At 36.0% G+C, this 19,643-nt stretch overlaps 1 protein-coding gene across 1 annotated transcript in view; it reads left to right on the top strand.

Annotated features, from left to right (window-relative positions):
* Window positions 1-2,092: 2,092 nt before the first annotated feature.
* The window catches only part of AVEN (apoptosis and caspase activation inhibitor), a 96,370-nt gene continuing 78,819 nt past the window's right edge, over window positions 2,093-19,643 (top strand). The window contains exons 1-3 of the mRNA XM_026076057.1: window positions 2,093-2,183; window positions 2,855-2,937; window positions 15,932-16,112. Of these exons, the coding sequence (XP_025931842.1) occupies window positions 2,093-2,183; window positions 2,855-2,937; window positions 15,932-16,112 (355 nt within the window). The remainder of the gene's footprint in view (window positions 2,184-2,854; window positions 2,938-15,931; window positions 16,113-19,643) is intronic.

The raw sequence follows: 19,643 nt of genomic DNA on the forward strand, positions 1-19,643 counted from the left end.
TGTTTGTGGAAGTAATATTCAAAAACAAATTGTGCTAATGAGAAACGTTAACTCCTTCAGGATTTTGGCCTGGCTCTTTGTACTTACTTGGCGCTCACAGAGTGCATATACTTTGGTGAGTTACTGTCAAGAATAATTTTTTTGGGTGCAAATTTGCCTTGTGGGGTGCACTTGAGCATAATACTGGTGGGCTCAAAGTGGTTTTTCTCCTGGTGGAAGCATGGCTGAAGTTGTTTGCCAGGGCACTGTCTAGAGGTCACTACTTGCAAAGTGGATGCAAAGTTCTCCTGCAGTTAGTACTCTGTATATATGCAGTGTGCCCCTAGGACTGGTGATTGGTGCAAACTATGTTGCCGGTAAGGACATGTGCACATAAAGTCCTGGAATTGCAGTAGATCCCAACAAGTAGAACCCAGACCTTCTTTCATTCATTGGTAATCTGGATGTATCTGTACTTTCAGCAAAGTTCTAAATGACTCTTGGGGCTTTTCCACTATAGAATTAATTGAAGGATCAGAACATTATTATACAATAGCTCTTAGGTTTTAGAATTATACTCTAGGCCTATGGCAAAATAAAATGATGTTTTAAAGTATTGTTTTTTTAACTATAGCATTTGCATGTTGAGGACCTCAGACAGATTCTTCACTACTTTATCTCATGTTGTACGTTAGATTTAAAGAAGTTCATTCTTCAAGGCTATTTGGAAGAATATCTTTTAGAGGATTTTCTTTTTCCACAGAAGTTGGAGATGAATGAGGAGAGGGGTCTCAGGTTTGAGCTGAGGTCTTTAAAAATGTCTGCAGTAAGTCACATTCAAATTTGATATAGGAATAGCAAAGGTTTTTTGAGTGAATGCAAGGAAATACRTTTGAAAATATCCATGGTGTTATTTTTACCCTAGTGAATTTGTAAAACAATTGACCTGGCTTTTTTATGAAGATAATTTAAAAACAAAACAACATTCCTGCTTCTTGTTTCCCTGAAGAGGGTGATAGTCACAGCATAAACATAGTGGTATGATATACTGTGGATTTTTTAGCAGTATTTGATGGCTTTACATCTGTCTGTATAGAATTCTTTGGGCCTTGTTTAACAATATCTATTTTACAAATGTTTTAGATAGGAAGTAGTCATGCTTTTTTTCCACAGCTCCAAATGGGCTTGGACATGAGAGCTTGTCAGGATCTAGGCTTTATTTCTTCTGTTATTTCAGGTTGGTTTTCTGCAGCTGCAATTACATTTTTGGGGGAAGGAATTTTTTTTATTACACTTTTCATTTAGAAGTTGCACACTGTAGTGGATTATAGTCTGCACCAGGCTGTAGTCATATGACTAATCTGTTTGAATTAATTTGCTACACGCATTTTAAAAATCAAGATGGGAGCATTGTTTTTTTTTTCTCTTGAAGTTAGTAAAATAAGCAGCTTGTAGGATCAAACTTAGTGAATGTTGAAGAACAGTAATAGTTTTACGCAAAAGACTTAGAGAAGAAAAGAGTCTCATGTGCTTCATGAATTTTTTTCCCTTTAAATGGAGTATCATTCCTGTTATGTAAAACATCAATTTCAGAATAATATGTCTTTCTGCCATAGCTAATTCTATCTTTAGGTGATTTCCAGTATCCAGCATTTATGAAGCAATCTTTAGGGTTTCATTACTCTTTCAAAAATTCTTGTCCTGTACAATAAAGACTAAAAGCTTTTTCCTCATGCTACCTGTTCTTTCAGCTGCCCTTTCTGCTAATTAAGCTTCTCTTTAGCTTTGGTAGATCTCTCTAAAGGTCACCAATAGAGCAAACTAGTGAAGAGGATTATTCTTTGCAGCAATATTTTTTTCTCTTCATGAAAGAACCTCTCTCTTGAGGCTCTTCCTTCCTTAGTCTAGAGGGGGGGAAAAAAAAGCTTTTTCCTTTTTCCCTCAACTTGAGAAAATGATTTTTAATAGAACCCTGAATTTGTACTGGAAGAGATACATTATTACCATGGCTAGGTGTGCAATAAAGAAGGAAATAAAATGTTTCAGTTACTGAGAAGCAGTGCTTAAAGGTCACTGGAGAAGCCTCACTGCAAATGCCTGAAGATAGGTAAATATGCCAATAGGGGAAGAATATGTGATGTACATGTATGACCTCACCCCCATTAATGCTTTTGAAGAAATACGTTTTTATCCTACTCTGTTAGGTATGTCACTATAATTATGACATGGACTTAAGATTTGTCAATACTATTTAATCTTATTAATACTGTTTTGAAAAATCAAAAGGTACAATGTGTAAAGTATTAAATATCAAGAATCTTTTTTGCTTTACATTTCATTAGGCAAAGACTGGGGGGAAAAAAAGCAACAGGATTTGCAAATCCTTGTATTGACTTTTCTAAGGTGTCTGAATATTACAATTCAGTGACTTTTATAAATGCTTATTTTCCGTTGAATAACGATTAATTGGAAGGGAAAAAAACATCTTATCTAAATTATGTGAAACCCTAAAGGAGGAAGTATAATGAAAAGTGGTTTAATTATTTTCAGTGAGACAGCAAACAGATTGATGCACTTATAGTAATTGTTTATTTTCTTGCCTTATTGTAGTATCCTTTGTTAGTCACTAGAAAATGCTGTTTATAGTGCAGGAAAAAAATGTCTATTAACGTTAGTAATGCACTATTTTTCACCTCTTTCTCAAAATATATGGCAAAATCATCCTTGTATCTGCCAGATTACAGTGGAAACAGCTTGTGTGCAAGGTTACAGAACCATTACTGGTGATACTTTTTTGTAAAAAGGCAGCCAGTGAACACAGAGCCTGTTTTAAATACAGAGAGAGCATGATGAAAAGGCTTAAATCTGCAATGAGTAATAAAGCAAAGGATTTGGAGAACGTGGAGAAGAGGAACAAATTCAAATTGCCATCCACTTTCTGCCGAATTTCAATACAAGGTACAGTCACATTCTCTCACTTTTCAGATAAGTGACTATTGGTAGACTTTAGATATTTTGAAGTGAATTTCCCTCGGTTCCTTTTTTTCATTCTCTCTGTACTTTATGTAAAAACATTAAAGCTGTCATAAAGATAGAGCAGGAATGAAGGAATGACATGAGGTTTTGTATGGTGGTGGTCGGGCATCTGCCTGGCAAGCAGGCCACAAGGTTTCCAGTTGTCTTGGCAGCAACGTTCAGTTGCTGTGCAAACAAGAACGGGGCTGAGAACAGGGATCACCCATTTTGCAGAATGTAGAGTCACTGCATTCTCTTGGCTTGTGGGAGATGTGACTTGAAATACATTTGTGCAGAGGGAACTGAATTTATTTTCACTTTCTGGATAAAATATTGTAGATAAGCAGGTGAATAGAAATGGATTGTATTTATTGAAAATAGCCCTTTGGCATGCTTTGTTTCGGTTCTCCCCACTCAGGACCAACAGAACTGTTTTCTAATGAGTATGTGGTTTGCTGGAAAAAGTTCTGTATTTCTTTCAGTCATAAGTGTACAGTGGTGATGAAGCTGATAGTTGCTTTCTCCATTTTTGATAAATTCTCATATTTCTGTTGTCTGCAGTGGGAGATTGTTTTGAGATCAAGGGCATGCCACAGGTTGGTGGTATCAAAATTTGTTTCTGACTTACCTGACTCAGGACAGTGTGATGTGTCTGCACATTTGGCATCTGTGTTATGTTGATATTTTGATATATAGACAGAATCCCTGAACATCTTAAATCTGAAATTATAGTACAGCAGTTGGAGGACATACTATTCTGGGAATAGAGCAACTAGTGCTTGAAATGGGGTGGTACAGCATGTTGCTGCATTTTGATTTGGGGGAGCACCACAAAGACACGTTACTAGCCATACATTTATATTTTGAATTACAGAGCCTGTAATTTGCTCTGTAATTTTGAATTACAGAGCCTGGTGGCAAAAAACACCATAAATCAGATGTTTGGCAGTAACTTGCTATGTTATGGGACAGCATGTTGCCTGGTGCCTGAATGAACTCAGCTTTATCCTGCCAGGATGAGCAGATTAGTTCCTTGCTTTTGTTGAGTTTGTGCTGGGGGGGGGGGGCACTGCCTTGTACACGTAGAGTTGACAACTGGAGGGAGTCAATGGTGTCTTGTTTGCACAGGCTGGATGTGCTGTCAGTGAAATCCTGCCCTGATTATGAGGCAGGCATTGCAACCTCTAAGCATGGAAAGGTATCCTTGCGAATTAATGTTTCCTCATCCCCTTTCCTCATTCCTATTTCCTCACATCATTAAATACACTGTAAGATTTACAGACAGCTATGAGAACTGAAAGGAAAAAAAACTGGGCTTCTCCCTCACTGACCAGCCCTTAGATTTCTCACATCATTGAAAGGACAAGAAAAAGGAAGGGTTTTGGTGTCCCTGTATCAAGTGGGTAGTCAGTACTCTCTGCATCTTTTTTGTTTTTCGCCATTTAAAAAATTAAATTGTTTTTAGTACTGTTCTCAGAAATGCTATTTAAAACCCTGAGAGTTGAGGATAGTATTTTTTTGCCATAGTATTGCTGTAATGTATATGTTTATTTTGTCTACTTTGACTCCTGAATTCTCTTTTGAATCAGTGCTATTCAGTACATAGGTCCTGCATCTTTGTTCCTTGGTATGTGGGATATATTCAGCTATATTGATATGCATTTTGTTTGCATATTAGGCAATTTGCTTTCTGTACTTAGGATCTTTTATATCACTTACTGTTTGCTGATTGACTATGTGGCTATATACTGGTCCTTAAAAATTATTTCTTTTTTGATTCCCCATTCTGGAAATATCCTCAAATAAGAGTTTTTGAAGAATTACTGTTTGGTTGTGCCACACCATATATGAACTAATACAGCATAATTTCAAAAAAGTGTGATGTCTGGATCTACTGTTTTTTTGACAGAAGAGTAGTAGAAGTCTGAGGTTTTTCAATAGCATGAGAATTTACTACTGTAAAATGGCAGTATGTTAATAATGAGAGATGAAGATCTTACTATGCTACTGACAGTGTTGCAGACATAGTGAAAGGGAGGACGAAAGCAGAATGCTTTCATTTGAATTTCTTATACAGTACCTTTTTAAGGTTTTGAATTAGTAGAGTATCTCCTTGTAGAGCTTTAACTTTCATCATGTGAAATATTTTGTGTTTAGATATGCTGCTATTATAGTTGATCTGAAAAAGCGACAGATGTTGGCGTATTTTAATTTAAATTCAAGATAGAAGAATTCCCCACTGTGAACTGAACATCCATTCTTGTATACTGAACCTCAAAAATAATGCATTTCACATGCCTCACTGACTGTTTGCAAGAAGTAGATGAGAAAGGGGACTAAAAACGACAATCACAAATGTTTTCAAGTGGAAGCTGAAATTTTTACCAATCAACATAAATGTTTTTAGCAAAGGATTTTTTTTTTTTATTTAAGAATATGTAAGATCAACAAAGAGGACCTGTGTTTCGTGCGCGTTATGTGTAGTAGGAGTAGCAATGGAGAATCCACAATTCTATAATGGAAATCAGAACAGAAAATTGTCCTTAGAAAAACAAGTTTAACCTTGCAGGAAATTAAGACCTAGGATGTGGCTTACTGGTACATTTAGCCAATCTAGTGGATAACTGCTGTCAGAAATGAAGGAAGGACCTGCTTCCCTGATCTCATGTTTTACCACATGTTCCCAGCCTTTCTCTCTAACCATTTATTTGTGCTTGTCTGATTCTGCCGTGAACTGATTTAAGGACTTAAACTGGCAGAAGACTAACTCTAGGAGAGAGAGGAAGGCTATTGATGAAATTTCTGCCGGTTCAGGTGTTTGATTTCTGAGAATATTGTTCTACTGGTGTCTTCTAGAATTTCTTTTCTTCTTTAATTCTGTGCCAGTTGAAAATACAGCAGTGTGGGTGATTATCACCAGTATTTTCATATTTTGAAATCCAAAGAAAAATAATGTCTTGATCTTTATGTGCTTTTTTTTTTAAATAGATGCGTTAAAATCTTTTAAAACTGTTGTTGAATATTATGTAATATTTTTGAATTTAAAGATAGGAAATAGTTATCTTGTTATTCAAATGTAACAAATTTTGGAGAACTCTTCCATTTTTAACAAAGCACAGCTGAAATCTTTCAGGGATTTTTTTTCTTTTCTTATTTTGGCAAAAACTGATCCTGTGAGAAACTTAATATCTCATATTTTTGCTTGTATTGGAAACTGTGAAGCTTCTTCAACATGTTGATTTTTTACTTTGTAGAGTAGGCAGTTGCTGGGTTTCTGAGTGTGTTTTTGTTTTGTTTTGTTCTATAACTGTGTGTGTGTAGGGGGTTGCTAAATAAACATTAGACTTGTCTGTACGACTGAGATGTTCTCTAAACTTTACTCATTTGAGCAGGCTTTTTGAAGTTTGTGAAATAACCTTTGTGGGTTAGCATTCAGACTTGCATTTTTCTTATGTTCTGCAGATGGAATCAGTTATGAGTGAGCTTTTTACCCAATTTGCCTTACTTTTATTTCATTGTAGATATGGTTGCAGAAATAAAGAGCTTTTCAATACATATCAGTTTATAACACAGATATGTTTATTGAGAGAGGTTGTCTTGCTCACTGACTCATGAGGACTAGCAAAATAGCAATATCCTTTAAAAATGTCTGTCACTGAAGAGTTGAGATGACTCTATATACCCTCAATAAACTTACATTCCTTGAAGTTAGAGTTCTGCTCGAGCTTTCTTTACAAGTTACTGTAGAAGCTGTTAATACAATTGCTTTTGCAATTTGAGAAAGTGCTAGAACAAGACAAAAATGAAATGCTAAGAATTAGATGTAGTATTGGAGGTTTTCAAGACCTAACCGGACAGAACCCTGAACTGCCCGGTCTGATTCCAGTTTTGCCCCTGATTTGAGCAGGAGGGGCTTGGACAAGATGGCCTCCTGCGGTCCCTTCCAGCTTGAATTGTGCTATGACTGTGTGACATTAACACACCAGAATTGAGTCCGTTTCTGGATACAATCAATTTCCAATATAGCTCAGCTTAATTTTAGCTCTTATGTAGGAGCTGCAGATTTGGTAAGAACAAATACCCTTCTGTAGAAGTTTTTCTTAGCCTCTTCAGAATACTACTTATAATTTGGTTTTGGAATATGATGTACAATATTCACATATGTATGTGGATCCATAGGTATGCAATATATATAACCCCTAATTTTGTCAAATATGGCCTATACATAGGAACAATCAGTAAAAATGCTGTAACCTTTGTGGCAATATACTTGTTCTGCAAGGTTTTATTGAAACCTGTTGCTTCTGCCAAGATTGAGGCTCTTCCTTTATGTTTACTCTTGTGCTTTTCATTTGAATGTTTGTAAGAAAAACATATTCTACTTTTGCAAGTTACCATCAGTTTGAAAGTAGTACATCTGACAAGTTTTGTGCAGGTCCATGTGACAATTTATATATAAATTGCTTGATGGGTTTATATAATTGCCAATAACTTCCATATAATCATTTTGACTAAATTTAAGAAAAACAGTTGATTTATATGTTGGCGTAAACGTTTGGGCTTGGCGAGTTTAAAAAATCAAAAGCCTCTTTATCTAAAGACAGCAGCTGGACAAGCTCCTTGCTCCCAGCATGGCTCAGCCATGGGAATGGAAGGGAAAAGGACTGCTTCTGGAGTTAACGCAGCTTGTTAGTTCTCTGCTGAGTTTTCCAGTTAGTGCAGAATGTGTGCTGAAGCTATGATGCTAGAGTTCTCATAACATACCCGCCATCAAATATCCTTCAGTTTGCTGGTTTTAATCTGTATGAGTTGGGCTGAATTTCAGCTGGTGATTTTGGAGCTTGGAAAATTCTGTATCTAACGAATAAAACATTAAAATACATAGTTTCCTAAATAAATACTAAAGAGGCTTTACTGAGTTTCCAAGTCTAGTTTTAATGCTAGAGAATAGAGCTTTTGAGAGCTTTTACCTGTGTATATACTCTGTTAGCAATTTTTCATTGCATGATTGTTAACTTTATTTTCTCTATGAGTCAACAGTTTTCAGATAGGGACTTTAGGAGCTGCAGTGCAAAACTTCTGTGGTGTGATTTAGAGGAGGAACCTGTAGCAGACAGTTAGTTTTTCCCCACTGTGAGCCACCCATTTGAAGGACCATGCAACTCATGGTATGCTGTTAGGTTACACAGGTATTTCTGAGACACCAGTGGAAAGTGAACATGAGAATTTATGGGATCTGGTTCTTTGAAAGGGGAGATAGTCTACCATTTAAAACAGTAATTACAAACAAAATAACTGTTTTTATTTTATTTTATTTTATTTTATTTTATTTTATTTTATTTTATTTTATTTTATTTTGACACTGTGAGCCTAAGGGAGAGATTTAGGTCACAACAGAAGCTGTTGTTCCAATTCGGTGAAGTGGAAGACTTGTTCAAAATGTGGCTATGGCTTGTGGAAATACTAATAATGATCTGTGAAAAAGATGAAGTAGGACTTGTAGCCTCCTGACTCTTGATCGTGATACAATTTTCCTAAGCCCAAAGAATATTTTATTAGAAGTGCTTTCTCTGTTTAAGCAGTAGTGAAAAAAGAGGCACTTTCATTTGAGTTTTTAAAACAGTTACAATAATTTGCATCTCATAGGTTATATAAACAGAAACTTTGAGGCAAAATAATTTTTATAGACAAGATTTTTACTTTTTTAGTATTATTTTGATTAGACTGTGAATATGAGGCCTATTGAAAACATTTCAATGGAGATACGCTAACAGTTCACAACTTTTTGCAGGTGTTGCTGAGTATTATTACAAAATTTTTTTTTGTCTCAGCAAATAAACTATGATTTAGGCCACTGTATTATGAAAAAGTAATTTTTGAGTGGAATTTAAAAATGTATTTCTTTTACTTTTCTAAAATCTGATTAAGATTATGAAATAATAGTTTGGGGGATTGTATTTTACTCTTACTTCATACTAACTTTATTTTTGTGTTGCTTAAATTATCTTCTCTTGTTGTTCTAATTTGTTCTTTTTCCTATGTACAGAAATTTTTCATTAATATTCCTTGGTAGACAGAACAATGTGTCGGCATGCTTCACGAAATTTTCCCAAATATTAGAGTATGCATGTAATATACTGACAGAAACATCTACCTTGATAATTCTTAATCAACTATTAGTATTTTTTTACTTTATAAAACTGAATTCCTACTTGTCTGTACCATTGTGGATTGCATTTCAAATTTTGTCACTGAATTTCAGCATCTGTGTCGTCATACAAAAATGGAACTCCGAGTTTAATTTATGTTTAAATACTGGAATACTTTCCAGATAATCTTCTGTATTATTTGCTATAGGTAGGGACCTCTTGATTCTAAATGCCTACAGACTTGACTCAGTATTGCTAAAATTGTTCCAGTACTTTCTTTTGTAAAATAATACCTTTAATCTAAAGTATGTGTTTACAAATGCAGTTCTGCTTAGGTCTGCCATCATCCTGAATGTATATTTTGTTTTTCTTTAGTATACTATACAATTTATATCTTTAGCCCATTATGTTTCCACTTTCCAAACCAGATAATGTATACTTCTGCCCATTTTAGATTTAATTTTAATAAATCTCCAATTGATTACCAGACAGAAAGGAGGGGCATAGATATATGGGATGTAAGTAAGTAAATATGGAAAATCAGAGTAACTTTTATTGAAGACAATTATACTATTTATAACTATCATAAGTTATAAGCCTATCAGTCATTGAGACAGAGAAAATTAAGTTGTCAGGGGATTCTCCTGTACATTTCTGGATTTAAGGAAAAAAAATGTAATGAGCACAGAATGAAATCTCTTTGAGACTGTGTTGTATTCATATTGTGCTAAGATAATTTCTGTTGCAGTCTCATTGCTCCTGTATGGTTACACCAGCAACAACTTTGAGCCATGAAATTAAAAGCAAATGTGTCTTTACAAGAGTGATTTAAGTCATCATTGTATAACTGTAAACCTTTCACATTTCCACTTATGCTTGCTTAGAGGAACCACTCGGGAAATATCAAACAGTCTACCTTATAGTCAGTCATGCAAGTCTCTGTACACAGACTTTTATTTTGTGCAACATTTTAAAGTGTAAAGATCATGAACTACTTTGTTACTTAATTATTTATAATTTTTTTTACCCTGTGACTTCCAAGTTCTATTCATGAGAACCTGACTGTGAAAAATGTGGCTCAAACTGGGGTGCAGTAAGGAGGAGAAATGGTCTCTGCCCAGACACGTTACAATTTTAAATATAAATGAGGAAAAAATATATATCCATTCATGATATAGCTGGTAGTCTAGGTTCAACCCATAGGATATTTTCATTTTTCTTGCTAGCCTTCTCCCCAGAGGAGAAGAGAAATTGTAATTGAGACAGTAGTTGGCCACAGCCTTGCAGCTGTTTCTAAGAAGGGAGGAGGAAAATGAGATATAAGTTTACTCATGAGAGTTGGTTTTGGCTAGTGCTGTTGTTGAGGAACACATGTGGGGAGTAGCAGTGGTTATCACTGTCCGTGAGTGACATGCACTGCAGTGGCTAAATATTTATTGTGGACTCTGTGTGGATGGATAAACTTGGTATGTCTAGGCCATAGTGGATAAGTGTCCTTAATTAAAGAAGAGAAAGGATTAAGGAAATTTATATGTTTTTTGAGAGGCATACATTGAAAACACAGCAGTATAGGAATTACAGTRACAAGGGGAAAAAGTACTCGATCAATATAACCATAAAGGGTTTCTAAAGATATGTTGAAAAGTGTATAAAATTTGGTGCAGGAGAAAATGTTTAGCTATACTCTTTCTAATAGATTGAAAAAAAAGCTCAGATTAATGTTGACTACATGTATCCTGTAAAGAGATGTTCTCAGGAGGACAACTAGGAGAAATATTACAGAATAAATAAGAAAGAGAAGAATCTAATAATACATAATAGCAACATCAGGGGGAGGGACAGCACAGCTTCCCAAAGAAAGGTAAACTGAACATGGGTTGTTTCTACAGTGACTGGGAGGAATGTAGAATATCATAGGTACCAAGAATGATTAAATGTTTAAACCTTTCTTACAGAATTAATAGAACTGGATAGGAAGAGAGCTACAGGCAACTCCTGTAGCTTCCTAAAGGTAATAAATGCAGTTTTAGAAAGTCACATTGGAAGCTCTTGCTTTTAATAAACTTTTTTTTTTTTTTTTTTTTAAAGGTTGCGAGTTCAGCAATGCTTGTTGGGTGTTTGCATGCATGTGTGCTTAACGTGCCAGGAGTGACTGCACTCACAATGGAGAGTGGTTGAGTAATTGAAGCAGGATGTAATAGGTCACTGTTGTCCTTTCTCCACTGTGTACTTCAGCCTTGGTTTTATCCAAAACCTTTTGAGTTCCAGGGAAGTGGAGAGGCTGAGCCGGGGGGAAATTGCCTGTTCAGAATAATGTTTATTTCATTTTGACACCTTCATTCCTGAAACGTGTATCAGCAGGTTTCTCTCTGTAAAAGAATAGTTTAACAGACTGTTCTTTCTGTTTTTCTCTCAACTACTATACCTTCCCAAACCTGTGTGCAAAATCCGTGTATAAAGGAGGGTGTACTGAGATATCCTTTTGCTGCTATAAAGACTATAGATTGGGATTATGTGTATTACCCATTTTGCTCTCCTTCAAAAGGAAATCAGATTCATAGGTTCTGGTAAGGAATGAAAATGTTACTTGCCAGGAGAGCCCAAACTGTGCAAGTTCCTGTGCAGGTCTGAGGGGAGCTTGGCTCTTTTGACTGTCGTTTGAGGACTTTAATTGGCTTAGTTTTTGGACAGGGCACAATGTTTATATTTTTTGCTCATCTGATGGATAAAACAGTTGGAAGGTTTCCTGATTTTTATTTATTTATTTTTTCAACTGGACTTTTGTGTACTGTCCCCAATTTCAAAATCATAGAGAATCAGGAAAACGTTGTGGAAAACTTCAATGAAATGTGCAAATGTAATACCATCTGAAATGGAGGAACAGCAGATGAATATTGTGCCTGCTATGATATCATGGTTCATTATAGCACTGAACAATAATGTGTAGGATATAGCTTAAAATTGTTTAAAGGCATCAGGTTTTTTTCCTTATCTGAGTCATACTGTTTTAAAGGTTATATTTGAGTTGGCTTTTAGAATTTGTTTCAGCTTGTATCATTTGTTATTTGGGAGGGAGGTATTTTTTTTTTATTACACATAGGACAGATGTCTGCTCTGTGCTGATGAAGACTTGTCTCATTTTCAGTAAGGTGTGATGACAATGGTAGTAGCAGGTAGTCGACCTCAATAGGCAGATAAGAGGAAAGTCATATAGAAAGTGTTATGTTTGTTTATGTGTTTCTGAGATCACAGAATCGCAGAATCGCTGAGGTTGGAAGGGACCTCTGGAGATCATCTAGTCCAACCCCCCTGCTCAAGCAGGGTCACCTAGAGCACGTTGCACAGGATCGCGTCCAGGCGGCTTTTGAATGTCTCCACAGAAGGAGACTCCACAACCTCTCTGGGCAACCTGTTCCAGTGCTCTGTCACCCTCACAGTGAAGAAGTTTTTTCTCATGTTCAGATGGAATTGTCTGTGTTTCAGTTTGTGCCCGTTGCCTCACGTCCTGTTGCTGGGCACCACTGAAAAGAGTCTGGTCCCATCCTCTTGACACCCTCCCTTTAGATATTTGTATGCGTTGATAAGATCCCCTCTTGCTAGCTACACCTAGCTGGACCTCCCAGGAGAAGTCAGGTCATTACTTTAGACGGTAGCTGTCTCATATGAGCTAGTAGAAGCAAATTATTTCTGAAGCTTCACTGATCAGAAAAAAGAATATTTTATGTATTTGTTATGCCATAATTTTAATGGTGAAAATGCATCTTTTAAGTTGTTTTGAATGACAAATATTTAAATGTGATTAGTTGCAGACCTATTTTATAGAATGGCAGTGCATTACGTGAAATCTTTGGTGAAACATTTTATTAGAATTGTAAGCAGGTGTGCATTTACAGTTTAATCATTTCAAAAGTAAATCTCAGATGGTGCTTGGGAAACGAGGCTGCACAGCTCCCATTAACACTCCTGAGAATTTGTGGTTTGTTTCTTAAAGTTCAAGTTGACAGTTTAACTGCTAAGAAATGCAGTTTCCTTGAGGTGCACTGTATAACATAGCTAATGACAAAACGTGAAAAGAATTTAGTCCAGTATTATTTCACATTTAAGTGAAAACGTTTGAATCCTTATCAGTTCACTAGAAGCTGATTAAAATAAGAAGCTAATATTCCTGTTCTGTTTATGCTACTGGCTGAAAGGAGTAAATGCAACGGACAGGTTCAAAGTAAGTAAGTAGCTATAGTACCATAATTGCAGAAGGTGATCTGATCTTCAGAAAATTTTTGGAATTTCTTAGAAACAAAAAGAAAATACATCATAGATGTGTCTATGTAGCACTATTCTTGCTTTGACATGTGAATTGTATCACCTTCAAGTTATTTTGGGGGCTGAATTCCCCTAGACTTGCTGGATCATAGAAAATCATTCCATTTATAGGAGGGGGAAAAAAACAACAAACAGTTTGATTCTTATCTTCAGATAAATGATTTTGGTCTTTGTCTTGTGGAAACTATAGCTCTGAATCAGCTCCCAATAACACAGAATTCTGACTTCATCTCCCTCAGTTATGCAACCACTTGTCTACAACAACCATTTTAGTGTATTTATCTGATGTACAGAAAGGAGAATTTACTTAAAAAGAAAACAAAATTACACAGAAGTAGTGAGAATGCACAGATTTTTCCCCTGTTGTCAGTTATTTTGATAATACGTGATGGATTTTTATAATTGTAGTAGGTTTTTAACCTATTTTTCTGCTCTTTGGTGATTTTTACCATTCCTTCATGCTGTTCCTGATCAGGACTCCCAAACAGTGGTAGAGAAGCTTATTTTATGAATATTTGGGGATTATTTTTGGGGGGAAGTTTTTATTCTAATTCTGATTTTGCTATTTGTATGATATGCTGGCCAGTCATTTTGAGACAATTTTAGGAGAATCTAATCTCCCACAATCAAGTTTAAAAATGCTGTGCTCTTCAGTGGGCGTAAAAGTCATGAACCTGTTCTTCCCTCATCATTGATTCTTGATTTTGTGGGCTTTTGCCTTTCAGAGGCATCACTGCTACTTTTGGTCATTTTTAATACATTTTCAAAACTGAGGAGCAGTAGAGCTCCACTCAATGAATTATTACTTCCTAGTTATGCTTTCTGGGTCAGTCTTCTTTTTATGATGTACTTGCACATAAATGTAGTATGTGGTGTTTGCAATAGAGATTTATTTGGTGTCAATAGAGATTTTTCTGTTAAATGATTGGATGCTAAAGGAATGTAGAAAACCAAACAATTTGTCCTTGTCTAGCCAAGCCAAACTGTAACTATGAAACTTTCTATGGAGTAGTTGAGCCTTCTTCAAGACTGATTCCTAAATATCAGTCTAAAACCTGTGTTGCATTGCTGTATATCCTTTCTTTTTAGTAATCTTTCTACACATGATGTTGCAGCTCTTCATTTACAAGGGTGTTTAATTTGACTTTATAAATAATTGCTCTTCACATTTAATTCAGGATTATGTTTGATTTAAACTATTAAAGCTAAAGTCCTCCTTAAAGCACATTTCTGATGGTCACCTGAAATGACATTTGGCTTATTAATATATAATGACTTACAGAAAGGTAGCTTTGCTTTTCAAAATTATTTTATGCTGAATGGGGATAGCTCTAAGCTTCTCAGTAATGTAGAAAAACTTGAATTTCACTGCCCTAGTTATGAAGAATGCACTTATTCTTGGGATAGCAAAATTGGATTTTATGGCAGCAGCACACTGTGATTTGTGAAAGGAGGAGAGATGGAGTGAAGGGGAGAAGAGGGAGCAGAGCTGTTAGTAGAGGTGTTTGGGAGTGGGATCAGCAAGGATCTCTTCGTCCTTGATTTCCTTGCTCCAATTCTTCAGAGCTTTAGGCTTCTGCAGAATGTATTTTGTACCAAAATGCTGCTGCTCTCAGTTCTTCTCTCTCCTGGTGTGCACTTCTTCCACAGTGAAGCAGATCCTTCCCTTTGTGAACCGATAGCCATTCCAGCTCAACCCCAAGCTCTGGGAGAGGAGAGCGCTCTGATGCAGAGGGCTTAAGGAGAGCTTTCTGTGGCCCGGTTCTTGAGTGCTTGTGGCAAATGCCTGTTTTTCTTGAATCTTAAGCTGACTCTGCTGTGAGTTCTCCCTTTGACCCTAGCACTTTTTTGAAGAGTTCGGGCTGGTGGCTTGACTGCCAGCAGTCTATTTTATTTTCCGTGTGTATTTCATTAAAAAGACTTTCATGAAGGAAATGAATTTGTCGAATTACTTCATATTACTTAAGAGCATGTAGTTGGTTATAATGGAAATCCCTGTGCAGATCAGTCTTACGTGATGTTTTTTGGAAGTATTTGTGTTGTCTTTTTTTTCTGTGTTCAACCCACACCAGTTCTTTCACTTATTGCCTGTATCACTGCAACTCTTGTACAGAGGAACTGCTGCTAAATTCTTAGTTCTGCTCCACACATTGCTCGTTATCAGGAAGGAAGCCGTTCACTTTGGGCTTCCAGAATAGGAGGGAAACCATTGCAGTGTGCATCAGTGTCGCTGAACAGGCTGACCCCTGTAAGAACTGAGGTTTCACTAGGTACTTTTAATAATAAGGAGCTATATACAGTTCAGGAAGATGGTAGCACCTAATCTAAAATTTTGATTGCATGGCTACTGATTCAGGCTTATTTGTCTTTCTGGGCTTTTGATTCTGTGGCTGGGGTTGTCTGAGTGACTATTTAAATACTGAGTTAAATGCTGTTGAGTGGCTCAACTGTCCATTTAAATGTCACAGGTAGAGGAGGATGATGATGATGAGTCACGAGAGGAAGAAGAGAAAGAAGACCTGAAAAGCTATTCAAGAAGAAAGATTGTTTCCAACTGGAGCCGCTATGAGGATGCAGAAAAAGAGGGGCGGAATGAAAGTGCAGAGTCACAGAGAGGAACAGACTTCAGCGTTTTGCTTAGCTCAGCAGGTAAGCAGTTCTTTCAGTTTTGCGTTTTGAAACTTTACTGTAGTTCTGGCTGTTTTTGATATTGAAACAGTACCCTAGAATACTGTTTCTATCTGTGAGAGTAAATACGCCACTGACTATTTGGGAGTGTTCAGAGTCTTCATGGGAGCAACCATGTCACATACACATTGCACCAAGCCATGGTATATTGGGGATAAAGGTGGCTGCTGCCGTTATAGCCTTCTTATAAAACCGCGTATAGGTCTGAGTATGTTTCCACTTACTTTGAGCCTATTCTGCTGATAATGAATTTTTTACTGACCATGGAGTCATTGGATTGTTTTCAGAAAACAAAAAAGATTGTTAATACAACTAAGCATAGCAAAGCAGTTAAACAGCTGCTTGCTGTTGTTTGTTTTGATAATGATTTGTAGTCAGCACTGTATGGCTCTTGCACATGAATAGCAAGTTTTACTCTCCTTGGTAACAAAGATCAGTTGTTTTCCATCTTTAAAGGGTGTACTAGAAGGAGCAGCAGGAGGGGCAGGCTTTACTTTTTTTTTTTTTAAACTATACATGAATAGGGCTGTTCTGCAAAAAAGGGTTGCCTAAAATTATTTTACAAAGTGTTGATGTATGCCATTGAGTTAGAAGACTATTCTGCAAAAAGCTAGAAACAATCTCCTGTGATTTTTTTGTGCAACCTGCAAGCTCTGAATGGTTATATTAGTATAGATGCATCATTTTCTTTTTTCTTTTCTTTTTGTTTTTTTAACCTCATCTTCTGGCTTGAAGTGAGATTTTTCAAGTCCTTTATTATGCATACACACTTATGTCTTGAAGAAAATGATTGTGATATGAATGTGTTAACTGGAATATGAAGGCAAAACAGTAGAAACAGTTATAAAGGGGAAAATACAGTGAACATTCCTATATGCTTTTGAACAGGAGCAATAATTGAAAGAATTATTACTGACCATCTTTGTTTATTACTGTACTCTGAATTAGAATGGTCTTAAGGTTAATATTTCAGATGAAATGTTTTATTTTGGTCTGGTACAAACGGTATGGGCTCATGGCAATGAAATCTGTCAGTCTTTGTTTGCATCATTATACTTGCATACAGATAATATCTGGAAAGGGAGCAGATCATTAAATGTGTTTGATAAACACCATGGAAAATTCATTTTAAAACACTGAACCTTCACTCTTAGAATTAGAAATGCAGTTCTCACTTGCTAGCTAATACAAGCTGTTGACTTTGTAGTGTAGATAACATTGTGTAGATACTAGTGGATGAACAAAATCATGCTTGACTGAAGTAGAAGGAAAATGTGTACCATTCTGAAATGAACACTTGCAAAAAAGAACATGAACTTATCTAAGACTTTTTGTGATTAACTCTTTTTGTGTCATTCACAATATGCCTGGATTGTTAGATCTACTTTTTTTCCTTCTTCATAGCCAGGCTATAAATCATGTTGAATAATATGTTTTTTCTTCATGATAACCAGGTGAATACTCAAAACTCTTCCAGAATTGAAAGATGTGCTGTTGCAAAAGTACTAGACTTGCTTTAAAAGAGCAGAAGCGTTAAAGAGAATTCTGAGTTGGTCTCAGGCTAGGTTAAACGCTTACAGCACACAGGGTGCTATGTTGGAGTTGGGTTGGAGCTGGCTTTTGGAATGACTTGCCTGATACGGGGTGTGTGTATATAAAAGTTGTTGAAGTTCAGAATTCAGCTGAGAAAGGGAAGCTTTTATGTCTAATTACTGTAGTAGAAAAAGTAGCGTTTTTCTTTCCTGTCCTGGATGGGAAGTAGGTGGTTAAACTAGGTTAGAGAGGGAAGCATTACTGAGTTTGAGGGTGAAGAAAGTGATTAATCTAATTCCCTGCGTTTGTAACATTAGTAATTTAAAAATTTGTCATGTGAGGGGAAAAAATCCCATTTAAAGGACAGTATACATAAAAGTGCAGTTTGACACGAACACAGAAATAGCATCAGATTTCTGAAACTGAGAGTTGTATTGGCTGTTATTTTTAACTTGTGATTAATCCTGTAATATCAGAGCTGGATCTTCTGTCATTTTAAAGTAAGATCCTGTTTTATGTCATACCTTGTGACTTACCTTGACTCCAGTTTTTACAAGTCCAATATACTATGGTTTGCTTCTTGTCTTTTACAGATACCAATAAAATTAACTGTCCCTGGTATCAAAAAATGGATTATTAAACTATTTTGACTCGATTGAGACATCTGGTCTAGCACTTCAAAGTTCATTAGTTTGTTGCATAATTAAACAAGTTAGTTCTCAGAATTTTTTGCATTTGTTACTGACAGAAAAATAGGGTAGCATTATAACTTAAAATAGCTTGATGCTTTATTTCTTCTATGACTCAATGAAAACTTGGGATGTCAGTGTTTGYTGGTTAATTAAAAGGGGCCTTGAAAAAAATATCCCTTGGATTAGAAAGATGGCACTGGTTACTGTCTTATATGTTATGTCTCTACGTTTTGTGTTGAATTACTGCAGATAATGATTTCAAGCATGAAATGAAAGCTTGCCTTCCTTAGTTCTTGGGTTTAGGAAAATTATTTTTTTGTATGTTAATTAGCTCTGACTGTAAAGCAACATGATTATAAAGCAATATTGTCTCTTGTGAAGTTATCTTTTAACACACATTCATAGCCGCTTGATTATTTTTATTGATTTTTTTTTTTCTTGAAGTGTTGCATGCTCTTGTTCTTGCTGTGCATGGTTTCTCTGACTTATGTGCAAAAACTGAAAATGGAGTGAGATATTTATTTTTAGTGGTCTGAGAAGAAGCTTGCATCTTCCTCTTATCTGATAATTAATGTTAGGTTAGGATATTGCTGTTTTGCATTCTAATGTTGCATGGCATTGATTCAATGCAATTGCAACAAACCACTAATGGAGTACTAGAGAGGGAATGGAGTTAGAAATTGCTACTTTTCATGACTGCAGAAGCTTAGAAGGTTCTTGCAACTTATTATAATACACAATAATGTAATTAATGCAGTTAAGGAATCTAGTGGCAAAAATTTGGATAGAAAACTGTTCTCCTATGTGTGCCATTAAACTGAAAATGGGACTGAAAAAGTCCCATTAATTGAACAAGGTAGGGTACAAAAGATAGTTGGGGATCACACAGTGGTAATGACAGTAAGTTAAGGCTAGTAGACAAACTTAAATGGAGGAATTTGTGACTTCCAAGGAATTAAACTTCCAAGCTTTATATTTCTTTAATATTTTTATAAATATGTTTCTGCATGTAATTTTCTAGTTCAGAACAACAAAAAATAGCAAAGTGAGAGCACAAATGTCCTGTGATGTGAACATCAGGATTGGAGCTTTTAGATCTAGGACATGGACATCACTGTTGCTTGAATTAAGACAGTAACTGAGAGTGGTAATGGGTTGTGATATTGTATTTATACCAGCAGTGGAGGAAAATGGGAGATTTTTTTGAGGGGGGGAAAGAAGGAGGTTGCAGATGTTTGCAGAGGACAGTAAGTCTTTGGGGGATTTT

Source organism: Apteryx rowi, unplaced genomic scaffold (genome assembly GCF_003343035.1).
Source record: "Apteryx rowi isolate R43461 unplaced genomic scaffold, aptRow1 scaffold_424, whole genome shotgun sequence".
Classification (NCBI taxonomy): domain Eukaryota; kingdom Metazoa; phylum Chordata; class Aves; order Apterygiformes; family Apterygidae; genus Apteryx; species Apteryx rowi.